Source organism: Xyrauchen texanus, chromosome 43 (assembly GCF_025860055.1).
Source record: "Xyrauchen texanus isolate HMW12.3.18 chromosome 43, RBS_HiC_50CHRs, whole genome shotgun sequence".
NCBI lineage: Eukaryota > Metazoa > Chordata > Actinopteri > Cypriniformes > Catostomidae > Xyrauchen > Xyrauchen texanus.
Genome location: NC_068318.1, coordinates 20432557 through 20457244, shown reverse-complemented (window position 1 = coordinate 20457244; position 24688 = coordinate 20432557). Strand labels below are relative to the sequence as shown.

Sequence of the window (24688 nt, the reverse complement as noted above, 5' to 3'; positions counted from 1 at the left end):
ACCTCACAGATACGGGAACATTACTCACAGCAGAGGATATAACGTTCGACAGTGATCCTCTTGAAATGAATTTTTGATGCAGTGCTTTGATGGCTGAAATAGCAGCGGTGCATAAATGGACTAAACGTAAGGCATTAAAGAGATTAAACTTCTTGTAATGGGTTATAGTGTGCTACATGTTAAGCATGGTAAGCTATCATAATGCGAAAACGCTCTATAAGAACTTGTCTAACATTTAATTTGAAATTTGCTTCTCCCACAAGTCCATTGAAATGCCTACACATTCTCTTAGTTATAGTTAGTAATCAAAACAGTTGCATTGCAATTCGAATTCAAATCACTTTTAATGTACTCCATGATAATGAAAGTAACATAAGCATCTTACATTGGCAAGTCAGGTGATCTGCAGAAAGATAGTGTGTGTTTTATGCCTATGTGATGCCATTTAAAATGTTACCTTGAAGGCCTGCTAATGTATTTGATCTTTGAACTCTTAACCTGCTGATCACACGACTGTCTCGTGCAGGTGGATATCCATTATCCATTTTGAACTGCTGAGCACTGACTGCATCTACACATCACATAATGACACAAAACGCAATAGTTCACACAAAAATGACAATTCTGTCATTTACTCACTCCTATGTTGTTCCAAACCCATATTACTTTCTTTCCTTCGTAAAAATCACAAGAGGAGATGTTAGGCAGTATTTTAGTCTCTGTCACCATTCGCTTTCATTGCATTTTATTTTTCTATACAATGAAAGTGTATGGTGACTGAGGCTTACACTCTGCGTAACGTCCTTTTATGTTTCACAGAAAGAAAGTAATTTGTGTATGTGTTCATTCAAACTTTTTCCTTTCCTGTTCATTTCCCACTCTGCTGTCCACACTGAACCTGCTAAGCAAGTCACATGCCACCTATGGTCATATAGTCACAGTTCTTAACATGTTGAGTTAGCTTTCTAGACAATGGATCCCTGCTTCCTGTTATGGAGGATATTGGCAGTGTGTTGCAAGCCTCAGCACATTGCGTATCCTTTCTCACTCTTCCTCGAGCCTTCTGCTATCGTAGGGCATGAGAGTTTAATGCTGAGCAAAGTGCCATTTTTCCCTGGACATAGAAAGATCAGCACTGGGAGTTCCTGTAGGTCATTAATAGTAGAAAAATAAAGTGTGCTGACAGCTATGAAAAGTCAAGCATTTATATGAGGTGCTGAATTTATCTTCTCAAACTAGCAAGGGGAGCTCTTGTCGCAAGGCTCAGAGTATTAGAGAAGTGCCTTTGACTTGCCCTGATTTGTGGAAAAGCAAAGCTCGCCCTCAGAAATGTGCTAAATGCATTAACAGTCCAAAAGCAGTATAGGTCAGCATAACGGAATAACTGCTCGAGTTGGCCCAGAAAAGTCAACTGTCTGTGGCCGTTCTTAATATTTAATGAGCAATGCTTCATAGTGATTGTTGAATGGACAGTCAGGGAAAGTGCCAGCAGGAGGGCAAGTTAAATTCCTTGATGGTACCATGTTAAGTAAGCGTGCTATGTTACTTTGACTTACATGCATGTAATCCTGTCCCTTTAAGACATTGTATATATATGAATGAACAACGTGGCTTACTGTAATACACTGCATATGAATCTTTTGTTTGAGGAAATCTCATCGTGTATTGGTCACACAAGCACCGTAAGGAGGTATGAACTTGCTAACGGGTTCCTCTCTTCATGGTATCTCTTTCCTCCCTTCTCGTCCCTGTAGTTGATACTCACTGTTTAAGTTCACATTGATCTTTATCTAACTAGATATCGGTCTGGCTGAGACCGATATCTAGAATGCAGGGTGGCTGATTGGTCAATATAATGACTATATTTATAGCGACACACAATTTTATATGAAAGTCAATGGCATGTACATGAAAGTCAAAAATTAAATATCTTATGATAGGGATGCACCAATTCCGAACTTGTATGCCGATATCCGACTATTGCATTTCTACTTTTTATCGTTACATTTACTAAATTTTACACACAAACCTTAAAGGAGTAGTTCACACAAAAATTGAAATTCTCTTATTTACTTAACCCTTATGCAATCCCAGATGTGTATGACTTTTTTTCTTAAGCAGAACACAAAGATTTTCAGAAGAATATCTCAGCTCTGTAGGACCATAAAACGCAAGTAAGTGGTGACCAAAACCTTTGAGGGTCCAAAAAGCACATAAAGGCAGCATTTCTAGTACATGACGTATGTACAGAGGGCTAGATGGCACTAGGTAATGCAATCAAGTGTGAAATCATGATTGTGCTTATATGGCAAGAGGTACAGTAAAACAATTACATTTTGGTCTGTTCTCACTCAAACCCGATTATATTGCTTGAAGACATGTATTAAACCACTGGGTATGGATTGCTTTTTTGGAGCTTCAACATTTTGGTCACATTCACTTGATTTGTATGGACCTACAGATCTGTTGATTGGCCAATCAGGCACGGTTATTGGCCAAGGCTAATAATATTAAAATGGGCAAATATTGGCCGATATATTGGTTTATCACTAAATATTTCTCTATCAAATCACTATAATCTATTAATGTTCCTTAATTGACAGACTCCATATCAGTCTCTTGCCTGAATATTTATTCCTGGTAGAAGGCCAGCTTTCCTTGCTCCGTCTTCCATTTATTTACCCTGCCAGGATAAGATCAATATCCTTTGCTCAAACAAGAGATTTTTACACCTATCCATGATGGAATTTACCTGGTTGAACTTTGTTTTTGTTGTGTTTTCTTGATCCACTCTTGTTCTTGGAGGCAGGGTTATAAGGAGTTACAGGGAAGGGGGATAGTTTCTGGGCATGTCTGTGACGACACTGATGCAAACGGCAGTTATGCGATCTAGATGAATCACACCTGGCCTAAGGCTAACGCTACGGCAGTGAAGTGTTCTCTCACAGTTTCCTCAATGTTACTCTTTCTCTCTGGTTATGTTTTGAGAGCTGGCAAAGACATGGTTTCCTGTAGTAGCCAGTTAGAAAGCAGCCTTCTCAGCAGTGATGTGATAATGTGTGATGTCATCTGAGAGATGCGGGGTAGAGTAAGAAAGGTCAGAGATATGAGTGTGAGCACACTGCTGTTCAGTAGGGAACAGTGGTATGTTTGGCTTCTTAAATGATATTTTTAAGATCATATTTCAAGTCAAGTGGGTTTTTATTGTCATTCCTCTACATAGCTTATATACATTGGAAGGAAATGTTGTTACTCCAGGACCATGGTGCAACACATAACAGTAAGCAAGGCTACATAAAGTGCAGTGCACAAGTTTTCAGGACAATAAATACACAGAACAGAACAATAGATACATAGGACAATAAATATACATAAATGAGCTATTAACTGTAAACTATTTTGTAGTGTAGCAGCATATGTTTAGCATAATTATACGTATATTTAGTTATAGCAAATGTATAGCATAAATGAGTTCCATAATAATAAGTGACTGCAGCTTTTTAGTTTTTGCACATTTCACAGAATTCAAACCACCTCCTAATACTATAAAAATATAGCTATTGTATTCTATATTTGTCTTGATTATGTGACTGTTTGATATATTTATTTTTAAAAATAGATCTTTTAGTTTTCTTTTTCCAGGCATATTGTATTGTAATATACTTCTTGGTTAGTAGTTGAGTAATTGCTAGTAGCTTGTGATGATGTGGCATTCTGCACCACATGACAAAGGAATGTGGGTGTGGCCTCGGGTGTGCCAGTGTTCGTTCCCCATTGATAAAAGGTACTACTGATTCTGTTGAGCTCTTCCTAGAAAATGTGCTTCCCGTTTCTCTCTGTTATATGTTTAGTCTTGAGAACTGCAGTGTGACAGAGAAAGTTACAACAGTACAGCCATACTATATTGGCAGTGACATACATTTTTTGCTAAGTTTTCTGCTTCAGTTGTTCTGGTGTTGGTTTACATTGTTTCTAGATTATTGTGCAGAATGATCCGATGCATTTTAAGTAATTGCAAAAAGCTTTATTGTCCCAAAAAATCACAAAACCCAAATTTATTTGCTTTTTGGCCCTGGCACATAATGACCAGCTTATATAATTTCTAACATCAGCAGCACCTTGGAAAGTGTGAACGAGTACTAGTCAGGTGAAATCACTCTATCATTCTAATTGGATTATAAGAACAGACTAATTGCTATAAAATGAGGGAAGAAGTGCTTCCAGTCATTGTGTTCTTGTTAGCAATGGTTACCTCTAAAGAAAGACATGCAGCCATCATCGCTTTGCATCAAAATGGCCTCAAATGCAAGGAAATTGCTTCAAAGAATATTGCACCTGAAAGAACCATTTACCGAATCATCAAGAACTTCAAGGAGAGAGGTTCAACTGCAGTGAAGAAGCTTTCAGGAAGTCCTAGAGTGTCCAGCAAGTGCCAGGACCATCTCCTGAGGTGTCAGCTACGGAATCGTGTCATCACCAGTGCAGAGCTTGTTCAATATTGGCAGCAGGTTGGTGTGCGTGCATCTGCACGCACAGTGAGGAGAATAATTTTGGACAATGGCCTGGTGTCAAGAAGGGCAGCAAAGCCACTTCTCTCCAAGAAAAACATCAAGGACAGACAGAAATTCTGCAGGAAGTACAAGGATTGGACAGAAGAAGACTGGTGCAAAGTTATTTTCTCTGATGAAGCCCCCTTCCGACTATTTGGGACATCTGGAAAATCGAAAGTCCGGAGAAGAAAAGGTGAGCGCTACCATGAGTCCTGTGTCGTGCCAACAGTGAAGCATCCTGAGACCATCCATGTATGGGGTTGAAAACAGTTCCAAAAACACTGCCATGAATAAAGAATGGTATCAAAACGTCCTGCAAGAGCAACTTCTCTCAACGATCCAGGAGCAATTTGGTGATTATCTGTGCATTTTCCAGCATGATGGAGGACCATGTCACAAGGCAAGAGTGATAATAAAGTGGCTCGGAGATCATTACATTGAAATTTTGTATCCATTTACATTACATTTATTCATTTAGCAGACACTTTTATCCAAAGTGACTTACAAAAGATGAAAAACATAAGCAAATCATAAGGAGACAGTGCTACAAAAGTGCCATATTACAAAGTTTCACTAGCATCAGAATAGTATTCAAAACATATACAAGTGCAATTTTATATATATTTATATATATTTATTATTATTATTATTTTGTTAGACTAGTTAAGTGCTCTTGGAAAAGATGTGAAGTCAAGTCTTTTTTTGAAGACAGGGAGCGAGTCTGCTTCACGGATGTAGTTGGGAAGGTCATTCCACCAAGAATCCATAGCCAGGCAACTCTCCAAATATCAATCCCATAGAGAACCTGTGGTCAATCCTCAGGCAAGTGGGCAAGCAGAAGCCCACAAATTGTGATCAAATCCAAGCACTAATAAGGCAAGAATGGATCACCATCTGTCAGGATTTGACCCAGAAGCTGATATCCAGCATGCGAGAGCAAATTGCAGAGGTTATGAAGAACAAGGGTCAACACTGTAAATATTGACCTCTTTGCATATATTGAATTTCTTTGCCAATAAAAGCATTTAAAACTTATGAAATGCTTATCATTGTTTTCCAGTATACCATAGAAAGTGTGAAAAAAATAATATACAAATACTGAAACCGAAAACTTTGCAAAACACAAAATTTATGTCACTGACAATACTTTTGCCCACGGCTGTACATAAGTTAGCTAATATGGCATCTAAGCATTCACTGTTTTGAATCAGCTAATATTAAACGCTTAAAATAAAAGTAGCAATTGGAAGTGACGGTCCTAGAGCAGTTTGAGTGTTGCCTACAGCGGCAATGATGAAAGACCGACCACCATTTTTCTTAATTAATTCAAGTTTAATATGGTACTACCTACAAACTTAGCATCAGGAATCCAAACTCATAACCTATAGAACTTTTTCATGGTAGTGTCATAATGACAACGAGGCTGTGAGGATAGATGTACAGTCTCTTGGGCCGTACTGCAGTGTAAAATGTTTTTGGATCGTTCCGCAGACAAAACGTTGAAAAAATATCTTTCCATGAACCTTCAATAGACCAAAAACTCCAGACAGCACGAGTTGTTGAAAATCAGATGGAACCTTGGAGCTTTATACAGCTTAATACCATGATTGCCATTAAAGAGATGTGAAGACTATCCCTCATAGCCTCATTTTCATTCCCGCTAAAAAATCAAAGATGGCGCTACTGTGAATAAGATCTATTCTGATCTGCTTGACTAATGTCACAGAGCAATGACCTATTGTCCAGCATCACGGTTCATTCATGCGTCACAGATTCGCATTGAATGCTGTACCAGGGTTTCTTGTCCCCATGTTGTCACCTGGGTCAGAAATAAACTTTTCCATTTTAGGGAAATATTTGATTTCCTGGGCCATTTTTTAGCTTTCCAGGGGAATTATAAAATGACAGTGATATCATTTTATGTTATGATTTAAGCAATTAATTCAATTTTAAAAATTGCATGTTTCAATAATTTGCATTTTTGCATATGTGCATTGTTACTGGATTTTATTTAATTATTATTAATTATTAATAATTAAGTATTATAAATGTTTCCAAATATTTTGGCTATTAAATTATCATAGCCTGCAAAACTTGTGCATCGACATGGAGATGACACTATTTCTCCAGATTTGCAATGAGGAGCTTGTTTCTCACCCACATCTATTATATTGCTTCAGAAGACATGGATTTAACCACTTGAGTCTTATGAATTACTTTTGTATCCTTTATGTGATTATTTGAGCTACAAAGGTCTGATCACCATTCACTTGCATTGTTTGGACCTACAGAGCTGAGATATTTTTCTAAAAATATTATTTTGTGTTCTGCTGAAGAAATAAATTCATACACATCTGGGATGGCATGAGGGTGAGTAAATGATAATTTAAAATGTTTGGATCAAATATCCCTTTAAAAAAAACTTAGCAACTCCATGCCAATTGAATAATGCAAAAATAAAAATGTCACAATGAATATTAGATTCATACACCAAATTGGTTAATGTAAAATTATTATTGTATCATTTAATAATGTTTTATTTAAAACCAAGGCTATTTGTCTGGATATTATTTTTTATTAATAATGAATAACTACATTGTAGCATTTGGTTACATTTAGATTTTGTGTTCTCTCAGACCTGATCAACTTAATAAATATACACTGTTCAGCCACAACATTAAAACCACCTGCCTAATGTTGTGTAGATCTCTGTTGTGCCGCCAAAACGGCACCAACACGCATCAAAGAATAGCATTCTGAGATACTATTCTTCTCACCGCAATTGTATAGATCTGAGTTACCGTAGACTTTGTCAGTTCAAACCAATCTGTCCATTCTCTGTTGACCTCTCATCAAGGCATTTCTGTCTGCAGAACTGCTACTCACTGGATGTATTTTGTTTTTGGCACCATTCAGAGTACATTCTAGAGACTGTTGTGTGTGAAAATCCGAGGAGATCAGCAGTTACAGAAATACTCAAACCAGCCCATCTGGCACCAACAATCATCCATGTGATTATCTAATCAGCCAATTGTGTGGTTGCAGTGCATAAAATCATGCAGATATGGGTCATGGGCTTCTGTTAATGTTCACATCAACCATCATAATGGTGAAAAATGCGATCTCAGTGATTTGGAGCATGTGATGATAGTTGATGCCAGATGGGACTGATTGTTGACCCTCCTGGGAGTTTCATTCACAACAGTCTCTAGAATTTACTCCAAATGGTGCCAAGAACAAAAAACATCCAGTGAGCGGCAATTGTGTGGATGGAAATGCCTTATTGATGAGAGAGGTTACAGAGAGTGTCCAGATTCGAACTGACAAAGTCTACAGTAACTCAGATAACTGTTCTGTAAAATTGTGGTGAGCTTCTCAGAATGCTATGCTGTGATGCGAGTTGCCGCTGTTTTGGCGGGACGAGGGAGACCTACACAATATTAGCCAGGTGGATTTAATGTTGTGGCTGATAACATTCATTCTTCCTGCACTTTTTGCTTCTGAGGAGGCTTTTCAAACATACAGATACATGAGATGAGCAAATGGCAGCACAGGGAGTGATGGTGTTACTCACTAGGACCGTATATTTGGAATAAATGGTCAGAACGTTAATGTAATTTAGCCCCTGAGCACGACAACGAACTGATGTGGAGCATGAGAAGTGGAGTGCCCATCTGTGTACGTTTATGGCGTGAGCATCTGCCACTGACTCAAAAAAACTAAAACTGGCATGAAACAAAAACTCGGCAAAAATTCTAGATATCTAGAGAGATGGAGATGAGAGATGTAAAAGGTGATTAAATGTCTCTTCGCCATGCAGTAAGCATTTTTGCTATTTCTGCCTTGTCAAATGTGCTGCATTTTGACTAATGATGGAGTTTCAAAATATGGAAGGTTTAAAAACTATAGATTGCTCGAACGTCACACACTTGCAATGTTAACAGCTTTGTTGATTATGAACAGGAGCATTCGTTTTATCGCATCGCTCGCTAACGGAGATGCAGAATAACGCCATTTTAATATCAAATTATAGGTTGAGAAAGGTTTATACGTCTGTAACATCTTAAGTCACTAACTATGAGACAAAGCGATCCCTCATTCTGTGCGCTTACACTAAACTCAACAAGCTCCTCACGAGAGAGAGATGGAGCAGATTTACTTGCGCATCTTGTGGAATTACAGTTTGATACAAAAACAAGTTTATTGATTTGATTTGTTAATCTGTATTTATTGGTTTAATAATTTGCTGCACTGTAAAGTGAATAAAAGTGTGCAGGAATTTCCCGTGCTATGAAATTGGAGCTTGCGGGAATTATTCAAAATGTGCGCAATACCCGCTGTCCTGTGCCGAATTTCAGGCCCTGTGTCTTTATTTGGTTAATACACTCTTTCTTGTTTTGGAGGTTTAGAGCTAATAGTTTAGACCTCAGGATAAGAGTGCCTCTTTAATTACTTGAGGCTGGCTTCACTTGTTCTCAATTTGATGAGCTGAATTCAGTGCCAAGCGCTGAGGCTGAAAAGCATTGGCTGGCACACCTTCCAATCCCAATGAAACAACTGGGTTAAATTATTCTTGGCAGTGTGAGGTTAACAAGACTGTTGTGAAGAAATAAAATGGTTTTCTTGTATGTGTGCGGATGAATCCCTCAAGGCTGACAGCCTTTTTTTGACAGAAAAGCCATGTGTGCTCTGCTCAGTGGGGGTTGACTGGATCTATGCAGCCTTTTCTTGTGTTTATTGATACACGAATCTCATGATGAGCTTAAAAAAAACATAACTGCTTCTGTTGAAACTTTGTGAGACCATGTTACTACAAAAGCACTTTTACATTGGAGCATTGTCCCTTGTAAATGATGCCTCAGATCCTTTTTAATCTGTATTATGTGGGACACATCACCAACACTGTCACTGATGTTTCTAGATGGATCAATTCTTAAAATACAACTAAAGGTGATAAATTAACCTGATATCATTCAGGAAACATATGCTCCTTTTGGAACTGATTGATTTCATTAATGACTCTAAAAAAGACATGCTCTTGTTTGTACACACACTCAGAATGGGATGGAACAAATAATTTTTTTATTGTGGTTTGCTACAATCAATATGTTTTTTATTTTTAGTATAATGCATTCATTCCAATTATATTGAAAACTGCAGCAAATAAATGTTCTCGTCCTCTCTTTTCCAGCTCCAAAATTTGGGGATCAACCCAGCCAACATCGGGTTCAGCACCCTGACGATGGAGTCAGATAAGTTCATCTGTGTCCGGGAAAAGGTTGGAGAACAGGCGCAGGTGGTGATCATTGACATGGCGGACCCAAACACCCCCATTCGCAGGCCCATCTCTGCAGACAGCGCCATCATGAACCCTGCAAGCAAAGTCATAGCACTTAAAGGTAGGAGATTTAGATTATTATTTCCAAAAACATTATTAATCTACAGATTTGTTTACCTTTTAGTTTTTGAAGTGAATCCAATAATTGCATGACCAGTGTTGCTATAAGTAATTTAATAATTACTGATCCCATCCAGTTTGTTTTTAATAAATTTTAGAATTTATGTGTAGAATTTTCTTAGCTTCGTTCACTCTCCCAGATTCATCCTAAGTTCCTTTTTAGGTTAGAATTTACTAGGCCAGTTTCTTTACTAGCTAAATATTTTTGTCCTTAGTTTTTACTTACAATTACATGATATGTTGTGTATTTTTTGTCATGCAGCCATAATTGCTTTGTCTTTTTGTTTTGTTTCCTTTTTCGTTGCTGCTTTCTCATGTGTATGCAGACGGTGAGTTAACATTTTAGTACAAAGATTTGTGGAAGTTATAATCCTGTTTCTAAAATTAACAATATTGTTTGGGCACATTGCTTAGAGTTGGACTTTCTAAAACCTGCACTTTATCAATTTTATAGAAATGTTTTAAGCTGCAGAAAACTTGCATACACATTTCTGTACATATGGCAAAGAAAATTGTTTTATAACATGAATTGAAATATTATCTGAACATAGATGTGAATGTGTTTTATTTTAAATGTATTGAAGTGTGCCACAAGGTTCAGTCTTGGGCCCTATACAAATTTAAATCATGATCAACCCTTAAATAAGTTTCAAAATGTGTCCTGGCATCTCTCTGATGTTTAAATACCGTAGGCTAGATAAAGACTGTTTAGCCAACAATATACATCATAATTAACCTGCTTCAGTTAAACAGGATTTGACTTTCACCAAAACTCATAGCTTGTATGTTCATGTCATATTGATTTCTATAGACTGGGGGTTGAAATATTGGTGTACTGTATATTTGCTTTTTACTTTTATTTAAATTGCTTGATAATTTTGCAAATTTCAACTGCTTGCCATGTTGAATCCTTTCCCCCACCCTCACTAAATAATCTTAACATCAAGTGTCTCAATAGGACCATATAAATGAGCTTGAGTAAAGGTAGCCTCAGAGTTTTATTGTTCTTGTTATAGTTCATAGTCCATTTAGTTTTTTTGTCTGTTTGTTTTAATAACTATACATCATATGTTATGTTAACTATTCATCTTATGTTATCTTGGGTAGCAAGCAACTTACTAACACTGCTTCAGGGTGTTAAATATGAATCAACCACTATATTACCTGGCTAATATTTAACCCTAAGGGATCTACGCTTGCTCAGTTGTGCTTCTTGTGATCTGCCATTCTATAAAGGGTAACAACTGAACCAGCGATTTAAGGTCTTTGGGTTAGAGATAGGTTGGGTTACAGTCTCCAGTATGTTAGATTTCCACAAGCAGGATTGAGCACCTCTCTGTGTTCATATATGGGCATAAAAGCTGTTCTCTAGGGTTCCTGGCTAGAAATCTTCCCCTTTTACTGTGTAGGGTGTTGAGGGGTATACTGTAGTTGTTCCCTGCTCTCTTACTACACTGAGACTACACTGTAAATTGAACTCCGTCCTATCCCTTTCTCACTGTAATGCTCACGCTCCCACCCTGCATTGCTCTGTACACATCATGTGATTTGTGTGTCAGGTGCTGTTGTTGGAAATCATATTCACACTGGCCTGAAACTGGTTAATTTGCTTCCATCAGTGCACATAGACGACATAGTGATTTCTGCAGCAATCAGCTACACAGCAGGCTTCAATCTCACACTAGTTCCACTCTGGGTCAAAATTGAATTAAAAAAAGGTTATTTCAGCAAAGCAAGTCGCTTGAAAGTCAACATGAAATCATAATTGTTCTTTTTTTTTACTTCATTCACAATCCTATTCTCATTGTACATAATTGATCAGTGCGCGTTATTTTAAAGAACAAAATAAAACCATAAAAATGTCATAAATTAAACAGCTTTTCAGCTGCCAAGCAGTCTGCACAGGCATAGATAATTATTTCAATCAATTGCGAGATGGCTATTTAGGCATTGATTTAGATTACTTTTGTAGGTAATGCAGCCTTTATAAAATCTCTCCAATAGAGCGCAACAGTTCCCGCCCACTTCAACTATCTTGGTTCCAGAAGTGTTTTTCCCGGGGGGGGGCACACACAACAGAGACTTTTTTTTTTTCAAATCCAAGTTTTAGAAAATTGGAGAAAAAAAAGGCAAGACTGTATTTGACGTCTGTTACGATGGAATGAATTACTGTCCCTTTGCGAATGACGTAACTGATTTAATACAGTTGTAAATATAAAACCTGTATATTTTCATTTTATTGTAAATTATTCAGATGTAAACGCATACATTAGTATGTGTGTGGATCACTGCAGAGCTCGTTTGCTGCAGTTTGTTTGCCGTGACTGATCTCTATTTTTTTATTAAGTTGAAATAATGCAGACTTATTGGTGTAGGTGTGTTATAAAAGCGAAATAAGTTATTGGGAAAACCCTATTTATATATGGAGAAAATTTGTGGATTTTCACTTCTGGAACCAAGCTGTTGTACTCTATAGTTAACGTTGAACTTTAAGGACCGTTAAAATTAACAGTCCTTAAAAATAAAAAGCCTGCTCAAAAGTGAGTGCCAGCAGTATTTCAGGAGTGGATTAATCCTTAATTCGCTGCACACTTGCATTCTAGTCTAGAACGCCCACTTTTCACATTCTAATCAACTCCATGGATAAGATAAAGTCTCTCCCTTTTTTTCTTTTTGAAAATTCTGTTTTACTCAAATTCTTCACATTATGGAAGTAAAATGGATGTGAATACCATTTCATGTTGACTTGGGGAAAAACCTTTGGGGTTGTCCTACGATATTTTTCTTAATTCTATTTCTGGACAAATTGTAGATTGATTGAGAGCTAAAGAAAGTAATTAGTCACATAGATTAATGTCTTTGTAGACGTGTCTCTACACATTTTACTTTGTAATTGCTTTGCTTTATTTATGTAGCTGCTGAATGGGCTCTCATGGTGGGCTTGCCTGATGCACTCCTAACCATGATGGACAATATTTCTACCCTGATGCTATTGTAATCAAAAATATTTGTGTGTGTGTGTGTGTGTGTGTTTAAAGGAATGTGTTCTTTACTTGCTGTTTTTGTTTTCGATATCCCTCCCAGCTGCCAAAACCCTTCAGATCTTTAACATTGAGATGAAGAGTAAGATGAAAGCACACACCATGACCGATGATGTCACTTTCTGGAAGTGGATCTCTCTTAACACGGTTGCCCTGGTGACCGATAACGCAGTCTATCATTGGAGCATGGAGGGAGACTCTCAGCCGGTCAAAGTGTTCGACAGACATTCCAGTCTGGCAGGCTGTCAAATCATCAACTACCGCACCGATGCCAAACAGAAGTGGCTGCTGCTCATTGGCATTTCTGCTCAGGTGTCATAATCATTTGAAATGTTTATTTGTTTTATATCCCCTTTTCTCCCAATTTGGAATGCTCAATTTCCAATACTTAGTAGGTCCTCGTGGTGGCACGGTTACCTCAATCCGGGTGGCGGAGGACAAGTCTCAGTTGCCTCTGCTTCTGAGACCATCAATCCATGTATGTTATCACGTGACTCGCTGTGCATGATACCGCGGAGACTCGCAGCACGTGGAGGCTCATGCTACTCTCCGCGATCCACGCACAACTTGCCACGTGCCCCATTGAGAGCGAGAACCAGTAATTGTGACCACGAGGATGTTATCCCATGTGGCTCTACCCTCCCTAGCAACTGGGCCAATTTGACTGCTTAGGAGACCTGGCTGCAATCACTCAGCACGCCCTGGATTCGATCTCACGACTCCAGGGGTGGTAGTCCGCGTCAATACTCGCTGAGCTACCCAGGCTCCAACACAGACTATTTTAGAATATCTCATAATATTGTGAAATTAACTTTTATTTTATTATTAATATGCTTTTTAAAAACATATTTAAATATTAATTTTAATATGAGCTACAGAGCTAAAGATAAAACTATATAATACTCTGTCTAAATAAAATTTGGAACAAAAGACAATTTTTGTCATTACTGGGATAGATGGACATTTTTTTACATGGGCTGTGAGGGTTATGATGTTCTGTGCACTCCTATGACATCATCATAGGGATATCGTATTGCATATCGAATATCGCATTATCCAACAATTTATCGCATATCTCCATATTGTGTAACCCTACTACTTGGGTATTGAATCAAAGGCATTTAAAAAAAAATGTGTTCTGTGTCTTGTGACAGCAAAACAGAGTTGTTGGTGCCATGCAGCTGTACTCGGTTGACAGGAAGGTGTCACAGCCTATTGAGGGTCATGCCGCTGGCTTTGCCCAGTTCAAAATGGAGGGAAACACCGAAGAATCCACTCTTTTCTGTTTTGCTGTGCGAGGTCAGGCAGGAGGAAAGGTGAGTCTGAACATGTGTAAAGATTCACATTTAATTAAAAGCTTCAACAAATCAATTATTATATTTCTAACACCGCTGTCTGAAAGAGGAAACGGACACTGCCACTTTTATGTTGAATAATGTTTGAGGAAGATATCAACCAGCATGCAAGTTTTATTTTAAACATCATGCAATTAATTCATAATTACTTTGAAGAGCTAGTTTTAGTTATTAAAAATAATTTGCTGCTTATGTGTGTTCTTAATTATGTTTTGCATGTGAAGCACTTTGAGAACTTCACTATCAATAGAGTTAATGGTAATGGAGAGCTACTGTAATACTATCATTATATTGTAGCTTCACATCATTGAAGTTGGGACACCACCATCCGGCAACCAACCATTCCCAAAGAAAGCTGTGGATGTGTTCTTCCCTCCCGAAGCACAGAATGACTTCCCAGTGGCCATGCAGGTATGTGGGTTCTTTTTCCATTGAAAGAGAGAATTCATGCATGCATGTCATATAACATCAATAATGCTTTCCTATTGTCTGTGGTTGAATTTTCCAAAAAGAATGTAAAACCCACGTGAACCATAATTCTCATTCCATTGAAACAGATCAGCTCCAAACAGGACGTTGTCTTTCTAATCACCAAATATGGTTACATTCATCTGTATGACCTGGAGACGGGCACCTGCATCTACATGAACCGAATCAGTGGTGAAACCATTTTTGTGACTGCACCTCATGAAGCTACAGCAGGAATCATTGGCGTCAACAGAAAAGGACAGGTACGTGTGGGACATTAAATTAACATTTGCAATATTAATGGCATATGTGCATCCAGAACATGACCATATCTGGATTTCCTTACACAGCAAATAAATTTAGCACTTGCAAAGTTTCCTAATGCACCTCCATGACACTAAATAAAACAAAACAAGATGCTGGTGTCATCTTCACTATCATGATAATCTGCCATGTGTTAGATTACAGCTGATGAAGGAATAGAGGCTGCCTGGAGTGTTTAATTGGTGGCTATTTTAATGTTGCGTGTTCCTCATTTTTCCATCTTAATTAGTGTCAGTATTGCAGATTACTAGCAGCTGTGTCACTTTGATTTGATCATTGAGATCTTTAACTGCAGAGCTGTGTGTGTGTGTGTGTGTGTGTGTGTGTGTGTGTGTGTGTGTGTGTGTGTGTGTGTGTGTGTATGCACTTAGTTTAGGGACATTGCCTCTATTTGGGGGCATTCAGGGACATCCGCAATTTGGAAAATCCACTCATAAAAAGTCGCATACAGTTTTTATAATTTGTAAAAATGCTAAAGGTTATGCTGACTACTACCCCTGGAGTCGCAAGTTCGAATCCAGAGCATGCTGAGTGACTCCAGCCAGGTCTCCTAAGCAACTAAATTGGCCCTGTTGCTAAGGAGGGTAGAGTCACATGAGGTAACCTCCTCGTGTTCGCTATGAGGTTCATGCTCGGTGGGGCGTGTGGTGAGTTGTGCTGCGTGGATGCCACAGAGAATACTGTAAAGTGTACTCCACATGTGCAATGTCTCTGCGGTAACACGCTTAACAAGCTACGTGTTAAGATGCGTGGATTGATGGTCTCAGATGCAGAGGCAACTGAGATTCTTCCTCTGCCAACCGGATTGAGGCGAGTCACTACACCACCACGAGGAATTAGAGCACATTGGGAATTGGGCATTCCAAATTGGGGAGAAAAGGAGGAGAGAGAAATTCCAGATGAACTAACAGACTGTCAACCAACTTGTTTGGAATGCTGAAAAATGTCATATCAATGCTGTTGTAATGCTGAATGAACAGTCAGATTAGAGGACCAGAACAAAGTGTTGTATAATATAGTTGTAGAAAGCCAGGTGTTCAGTGTGTCAGATGAGGCAGTGCACTCTTCTGCTGGTACTCTCTTCGTCACAATGGCCTATTATGAGCTTGCGAATGAATCCCAAAAGCAAGTAAATTATTTTCCAGTCATGCCAGAAAAAATTCATTAATTATTCAGCGGGTGACAGAAAGCCAATCCGGACTGTGTCAGGCTGAACCTGCTGAGCACTGTTACCTTCCTCAATAATACAGAACCTCCACCTGGATCAACCAGCAACTCCACACACAACATCACAAAAGTAAATGTGCCATATTTAGGAACAAAATTATTTTAGAGACTCTGGTGGGTGGAGTCTCTTGAGCTGGGGCAGAAAGCAACCACATAGCAACACATTAAAAACACTCAGAATTAATTAACAAACAAAAGGCAGCGTCCTAGCAACCCCCAAAACTAGTATTGTGGCAGTGAGTTTTGTGTGAGCAGGCAGGACTCACATTTGTTTTTGAGAAACTGCACATACTGGAATAGTAAATAATGTAAGGATTCATATAGAGTAAGTATCGCAATGGAAATGGAATAGTCCTCATTTACTTAGGTTTGGGGAAAGGGAAAGGAATTCAGATCACTCCTCCAGTCCCTTTTCCTTTGCTCACTCTGGCATTCTCCATTTTCCTGTCCTCTGCACCACTCCACACTGGTGAGGTGATAAAGTCAATTTCTATCCAGCTGCATCTGCACTCATGTGTGGAGTGACCTTGAGAGAGAGCATTCGCTGAAAATAGCTGCAGAGAATGCAAGAGGGAGACAGGCCGAGAGAGAGAAAAATGCCAGTTGTCATGTGATCTTGCTGTGGGAGGCATTTACTGACGTCCTAAATCCTTTCACGTTGGCAGGGGTGGAACCTTTCCACCAATGACTGCCAGTCTACAGCCTGCGTAGGCAGAATGCATCATTGGGTTCTGTGACATCACACTTTGCTCTCTCTTCTCCTTCCACAAGTCTACTATACTGTTTATGAATCTGACTGCGGTAACATGAGTCTCAATAGTCAAATGCCTGGTCTGTTAGTACTTTGGTCCCCAGGTGGCTCCTGCAGACTTTTTTAATAAAGATCAACTGATATGTGTAATTTATTTACATTTTAATTATAAATATATTTATTTTTGACATACCAATTATATTTAAGTGTCTGAATCCTGATATGCAGAATACATTTTTTAATTGTTTTGTTACTTGACAGAATAATTAATAAATAATCATAAATGGTAATAAACACAATCATTATAATATAACAATTACAATATTTATTAAATATAAATATAAGGGCATTTTTTCCCCATTATATTTATGCACATTTTATATAAACTGTGTATATATACACCAGTCTGCCACATCATTAAAATCACCTGCCTATTGTGTAGGTCCCCCTCCTGCCGCCAAAACAGCACCAACCCGCATCTCAGAATAGCATTCCAAGATGCTGTTCTTCTCACCACAGTTGTACAGAGCGGTTATCAGAGTTACCGTAGACTTTGTCAGTTCGAACCAGTCTGGCGATTCTCTGTTGCCCTCTCATCAACAAAGCATTTCTGTCAGCAGAACTGCCACTCACTGGATGTTTTTTTTGGGGCACCATTCAGAGTAAATTCTAGAAACTGTTGTGCATGTAACTCCCAGGAGTTACAGAAATACTCAAACCAGACCATCTGGCACCAACAATCATACCACGCTCAATCAATGAGATGCATTTTTTCCCCATTCTTATGGTTGATGTGCACATTAACTGAACCTCCTTACCTGTATCTGCATGATTTTATGTACTGCTGCCAGACAATTAGCTGATTAGATAATCGCATGGATGATTGTTGGTGCCGGACGACCTGGTTTGAGTATTTGTGTAACTGCTATAATACTATATACTGTAATGATATATAATGTATTAAATGTGCAAAAGTATAATTTATTACATAAATATAATGGAATAAAAATGCCTTCTATTTTATATATTTAATACACATTTCATTGATTTTAATTTATATATATATATATATTTACATTTTATGCAAATACATACATTAAGTAACTTTACCTGTGAATGAAATGTTTTCTTATTGAAAGCGCAGTGGTTTATTGGTTTTGTTTGATGCTGTTCTTTAGAGACCCACCAAATGACAAAGAGCTGCTCTATTTTTACTCAGTGCATCTCTGTGCAAGCTGACCCATATTGTTGGGGGGGGCGTGCAGGTTTAAGTGAGTGAGGTGCATTCATGCAGAATAACGGATGTGATTTTGACCTGCTGATGCTGATTCAGAACATACAACGGTACAGATGAGATTACAGGATGGACTTAGAGCAGAGGTGCAGAAATGTACAGTGTGCCCTTGTCAGCCTCGTTTGTTTGAGGCAATTGTTATTTATATTTAAAGATGAGCATGAAACCCCATTCGCAATGTGTTCAACTTCGGAAATGTAATGTATTTGAGCGAAACCGAATAAGGTGTTGTTTTTATACGTTGGAATTTGAATGATTGTGATGCAGATTTCCAATTCACAAGCTCTCGGTCCAATTTGAATCCAATTCAGTTTGATTCAATTTGGGTGTATTTTAAATAAAATGTCAATTTTGCTTATATATGCTAGCAATTTGACGTTTCTCAATACTAATGTTGATATCTCAACAAAATACAAAAAAATTCAATAAACAAGTTATGTAGTAATTATACAAGACAGGTAAACTGTCTGTAATAAAGTCAGAACAAAGAAACAAATTACTCTCAATTGAACAAAGATATAAATGTAGAAAACAGTGCTTTAAATTTTTTAAAGCAGTATCAAGTATTCAAACATTCAGACTGGCCGATTGCGATCAACGTAATGAGCACCCCCCTGGCATTGATTAAAAGATTGATTTTGTGATTTGAAAAATTTATATCGGGATTGTGCTAATGAAGGTTGCAATTATTCTGAATTAAATTAGTTTTTACCCAGTCATATTTGCATTTAATAAAGGATTATGGAAAAATAAAAGTATTATAATTACCTTCACTGGTGAATCACTCACACAAGAGGACTCATTAAGAACATAAATACGGGAAAAACATTTTGATCTTGATATTTAAAATGACCTGCCATAGACTTATTCACTCTTATGCATGTTGACACAAGTTAAAATTGTCAAAATTACGAAGCAGTTGAAGAAAAACCCCTTCCAGGCTTCAATGTGTTACATATTCAATGCACCTCCAAAGAAATCCTGCAGAACATTGTGCTTTGGTTTTTGGCAGCTTCGGATAACTTGTGTCTCTCTGCAAAATATCTACTGTTGTTTAAAACTTTACAAACGTCTCTAAAATTGCCTGATTGTAATTTTCATGCCTCCTGACTGGTCAGTCATTCTTAGAGATCTTGTTAGAATGGCGATTTAATTGCAAATAAAACACACTTTGGTTAAGGTATTAACATCTCTGTTGAAAGGGGACACCCTCTGTGTCTCTCTGTACTCTCATGCCTGATTGTATTACATACTAGAGTGGAGCATTTGTATGCACTACCTTACCTTCAATGTTAGGAGGTCAGCTGATATGAGGTGTTATATTATCACGTTAAGGTACGTTGGGGATATTGTATAACAGATCAGTTGCACTGTGATGGATTTTCCAGCTGCTGTTATGTAGGTCAACATAACATTGACCTATTAAAATAGTTTTGGTCAGGATTGAAATGTTGAAAAGGTGTTGTTAAAGGTGAAGTGTGTGATTATTTTTCTGGTTAAAATACCAGCTTGATATGCAGAGACAACTATAAGCAAGCCATTCTTAAGTTGTAAAGAATGTGGTTCTATGGTGCTATCAAAATGTTGCTCTGTTCCTTTGAGCACCCTGACCAGCCTGACATATCATTGGCTAAACCAATGACGTGAGTTTGGGATGGGACTACTGGTTCGCTGACCACTGGCAGACCGGGAAAGTATTCGGGAAACCGTGTTTTAAACAGTCGTTATTTTTGCAATTCCGTTTGTTGATGCTAGTGGGGCAGAAATGACTGTTTAGCTTTAAATGCTCAGAGCTTACAATGGTTTGGAGGGTTTGGGCATTGGAAATTTTCATTAACTTCAAGTTTGTTCAGGGGGAATAACGAATCCTAAATCATCTAAATCCCCTTTGTGTGTGTTTCTCAGGTATTGTCCGTGTGTGTCGAGGAGGAAAACATCATCCCATATATTACTAATGTGCTGCAGAATCCAGACCTGGCATTACGAATGGCGGTCCGAAATAATCTAGCAGGCGCCGAGGAGTTGTTCGCGCGCAAATTCAACAACCTCTTCGCTGCAGGAAACTACTCAGAGGCAGCTAAAGTGGCCGCTAATGCACCAAAGGTGAGGAGAGTATTCTTATTATAACTTAATTTAAAGTAAAATAACTTTCACTCACTTCAACAAATTCAACAGTCTGGCTGCGAACTGAAACAAAAAATTTTAACGTGAGGAAAAGAATGCAAGGAAGTGTTAAAATTACCTAGATTTGTTTTCATTTCATTGACTTGGTTCTTAAAATACTTCTAACATTGTCTTCAAACTATTTATCTGTGTTCAACTCTGATTTTGTCTGCTTATTAATGTTGATTGCTATGACAAGCATCATTATGTTGGCTTGCTCCTCCCGGAGCTTTCAAGCTACATCCACCAAACTTTTCACAAACTGTCAGACTGTTCTCAAATGGTGTACTGTGTCTTTTCTAATGGATTTCATTTACATTTTCGCACAGCCAACAATCAAAAAACTTACATTGACGAAATGTTCAAATGGGCCAACTGAATGATCGTTAATTCAAATTCCAACAGTCAAAAATTCAAATGTAAACAAGCCAACTAAAAGCCTTTGATCTTCTATAAGTTGCTCTCCTTCTCTATCTATATAGTTATTGGGTTAGGAATTTGAACAAACCCCTAAGTATTAAACTACGGCATGTACCACATCCTGCACAGGATATGATTGATGCTTTAAGTTGTGCAGCTTGTTGAGGAAAGATGTGCCGTTTCTTTTCTTACCAATCTGTTTTGCTATTATTGTCATAACAGACAATAAAACTGGCAAAAAATCCCATATACTTTCATTGCAGGAAAGACCTGAGCCGTACCTAGGGAACAAAATATCACAGAGACTTAGAAGTGGGCATTTTTATACATTGGCTAGCAAGTGGCTGCATAGTAACGCCCTCAGAACACCTTATCAACCACATATCCATCCAGTAGCATCCACTCAGAACACCATAGCATCGTGCCGACGAGTTTTGCATGGGCAAGCACCACTAACATTTTTTTAGACAACCTTCTATGTGCTCCTTTTTGCTGGCTGACCCCTTTTCTGTTTTGTCATGTTTAACTCAGGGTATTTTGCGCACTCCTGACACCATCCGCCGCTTCCAGAGCGTCCCGGCCCAGCCCGGCCAGACATCCCCGCTACTGCAGTATTTCGGGATCCTGTTGGACCAGGGCCAGCTCAACAAGTATGAGTCTCTGGAGCTATGCAGACCCGTCCTCCAGCAGGGCCGCAAACAACTGCTCGAGAAATGGCTGAAGGAAGATAAGGTATGTGAAGGAGGGCACAGGGGAGATGCTTATCTCCACACACACCCTCAAGAGCCTCTTCCTGTGTGTGTGTGTGTGTGTGTGTGTGTGTGTGTGTGTGTGTGTGTGTGTGTGTGTGTGTGTGTGTGTGTGTGTGTGGTGTGGGGGGGGGGCATGGGGAACAGGGTGTGCTTTCATTTGTTTTTTCAAAAAGACAAAGAATGCCTCCATATTTTGTGACAAAGAAAGGATTTGTGTGTGTCTGTGTGGAATCAGACTGTGTTGATTGTGAGAAAAGCTTAGTATGTGTACATGTTTGTGTGTGTCTGTTATCTAAGATGTTTGTTTTAGATGTGATGTAATGTGTTTGTCATGTGGGGCGAGGGGTTTTTTCTTTTTTCTTTTTTTTTTTTCTTCCCTTTAATGCACATAATAGGGAAAATATTTTCAGGTTTCAGCCTGGTTTTTACGATCTACACTTAAAATAACAGTACTTCTAGTCTCAACTAGCAGCTTTGGTTCAGTTTATTGATTGTACTAACGTTATTTATAGTTCTGTATCCATCAGTTGGAATGTTGAATGGAATGAAACTAGTGAATGGAGTGTAAATAATCCCAATAAAACATTTTATTTAACTGATTGTTTTCTGAAGCATGTAGTATGGTTATTTCACCCTAGATTTTGGTAATCTGGCAAGTTCTTTTGTGTTGTTCACTTCAGCTTGAATGCTCAGAGGAGTTGGGAGACCTGGTAAAGTCTGTGGACCCCACTCTTGCACTCAGTGTCTATTTGAGGGCCAATGTTCCCAACAAAGTCATTCAGTGCTTTGCAGAAACCGGCCAGTTCCCCAAGATCGTCCTGTATGCCAAAAAGGTATGAGGACAAAATTACATGACTGAGTGCACAGTACTGTTCAAAAGTTTGGACACACTCGTTCTTACTATTTTCCACATTTTATAATGATGTAAACATTGAAACTAGGACATTTTGACTGTGGTTTGGGTGGATTTAGGTGGGTTACACTCCAGACTGGATCTTCCTGCTTAGGAACGTGATGCGGATCAGTCCGGATCAGGGTCTACAGTTCGCTCAGATGCTGGTTCAGGACGAGGAGCCGCTGGCTGACATCACACAGGTTGGGAACAAAGGAGGAGTGAATGGGAGTAAAAAATGCAAAAAGACAGATTTTAAAATGATTTAGAAAGAAAACATTCTAACCAGAGACTGTTTTTTACAACTCAATGCCAATATTTGTCAAATGTCAGTGAGCAAATCTGACTGTTGCCCTGTGATTTCCTCCCAGATTGTTGATGTGTTTATGGAATATAACCTGGTCCAGCAGTGCACTTCTTTCCTTTTGGATGCTCTGAAAAACAACCGCCCATCAGAAGGGCCGTTGCAGACCCGTCTGCTGGAGATGAATCTAATGCATGCACCACAGGTACACGCACTTAAACATTTATATAGAGCTGCTTGGATTAGAAGCATATGTCAATTATTAGGGTCGTCACAATACCAACATTTCTATATTCAAGCCTACGAGTATTTCTTAGTAACAAAGATTGATTCCTTTTTCTTTTTTATCAAACAATTATTTTTATAAATAAATGGTAATAAAATATAGCACAAAAAATTATAAAATACAATGAAAATGCAATAAAACTAATAAAATCAAAGAGAGGCAGAATAGTAATAACTTGTATTTACAGCTTACAAACTAGTCTAATTTATGTGTCAGCCAACTGAATCAAGTTGGTATTGATGTACCGGTACGTTTGAGATTCCTGGTCACAAGGGAACATAATGCATGTTATTATATTATTCAGTCTGCACTTGTGTCTTTTGTAGGTTGCTGATGCCATCCTTGGAAACCAGATGTTCACTAACTATGATCGCCCCCACATCGCCCAGCTGTGTGAGAAAGCAGGGCTTCTGCAGAGAGCTTTGGAACACTATACCGACCTGTACGACATCAAGCGATCTGTCGTTCACACGCACCTGCTCAACCCAGAGGTATGCATATAGTCTGTTTAAATGTATTGAATTTTTTGCCTTTTTAAATATTAATTGAATCATTTGGCCTCACCCTATCTCTATCTATATCTTAATGTCTGCAGTGGCTGGTGAACTACTTTGGCTCTCTGTCAGTGGAGGACTCTCTGGAGTGTTTGAGAGCCATGCTGTCTGCTAATATCAGGCAGAACCTTCAGATCTGCGTCCAGGTGGCGTCCAAGTATCACGAGCAGCTGTCTACCCAGTCCCTCACTGAGCTTTTCGAGTCTTTCAAGAGTTTTGAGGGTATTTAATGTGCATGCAATCCTTTACTATTTTCCAAAATCTAGTGAGCTACCTAGGGAGGCAGCATTTTAAGGCATCATAGGTCCTGACACAGGCAAATTAATTATGCTGCTTTCTAAGATACCTCATTTTTAGAGTCCTATTTGTATGGCTTGGCATGGAGTTGCTGTCTATGAGAGCATTCGAAATCAATCACTTAAAGGAATGTTCCGGGTTCAATACAAGTTAAGCTCAATTGATGGCATTTGTGGCATAATATTGATAACCACAAAAATTCATTTTGACTTGTCCCTCCTTTTATTTAAAAAAAGCAAAATTCTGGGTTACAGTGAGACATGGTTACTCCATTGGTTGAATTTCAAAGAGCAGACATGATTTGACTTGTACCGTGGTTGTGTAATGGTCGTGCTCTGTGTATGGAGTGCATTTAGCCTACCGTTCTGGGCGAAGTAGGACAAAAGGTTTGGCAATCGAAGCAGTTGGCAGCACAGGCCCTGCAGCCACACAGTCCTTCAGGCCTTTTACAAGGCTGTGTGCTTTTGACAAGGGGCAAGATGGAAATGTAGTGCTCATGCAAATTAAGTGGTCTGATCAGAGATTTAAAGGGTTCATTTACTCACCCTCATG

At 38.5% G+C, this 24688-nt stretch overlaps 1 protein-coding gene across 1 annotated transcript in view; it reads left to right on the top strand.

Moving 5' to 3' along the window:
* Positions 1-24688, top strand: part of LOC127635545 (clathrin heavy chain 1-like) — a 45982-nt gene that overhangs the window by 4377 nt on the left and 16917 nt on the right. Inside the window, exons 2-13 of the mRNA XM_052115639.1 lie at positions 9742-9949; positions 13093-13361; positions 14204-14365; positions 14702-14815; positions 14962-15135; positions 20374-20571; positions 21583-21783; positions 22484-22636; positions 22776-22898; positions 23067-23204; positions 23612-23776; positions 23881-24061. Of these exons, the coding sequence (XP_051971599.1) occupies positions 9742-9949; positions 13093-13361; positions 14204-14365; positions 14702-14815; positions 14962-15135; positions 20374-20571; positions 21583-21783; positions 22484-22636; positions 22776-22898; positions 23067-23204; positions 23612-23776; positions 23881-24061 (2086 nt within the window). The remainder of the gene's footprint in view (positions 1-9741; positions 9950-13092; positions 13362-14203; positions 14366-14701; positions 14816-14961; positions 15136-20373; positions 20572-21582; positions 21784-22483; positions 22637-22775; positions 22899-23066; positions 23205-23611; positions 23777-23880; positions 24062-24688) is intronic.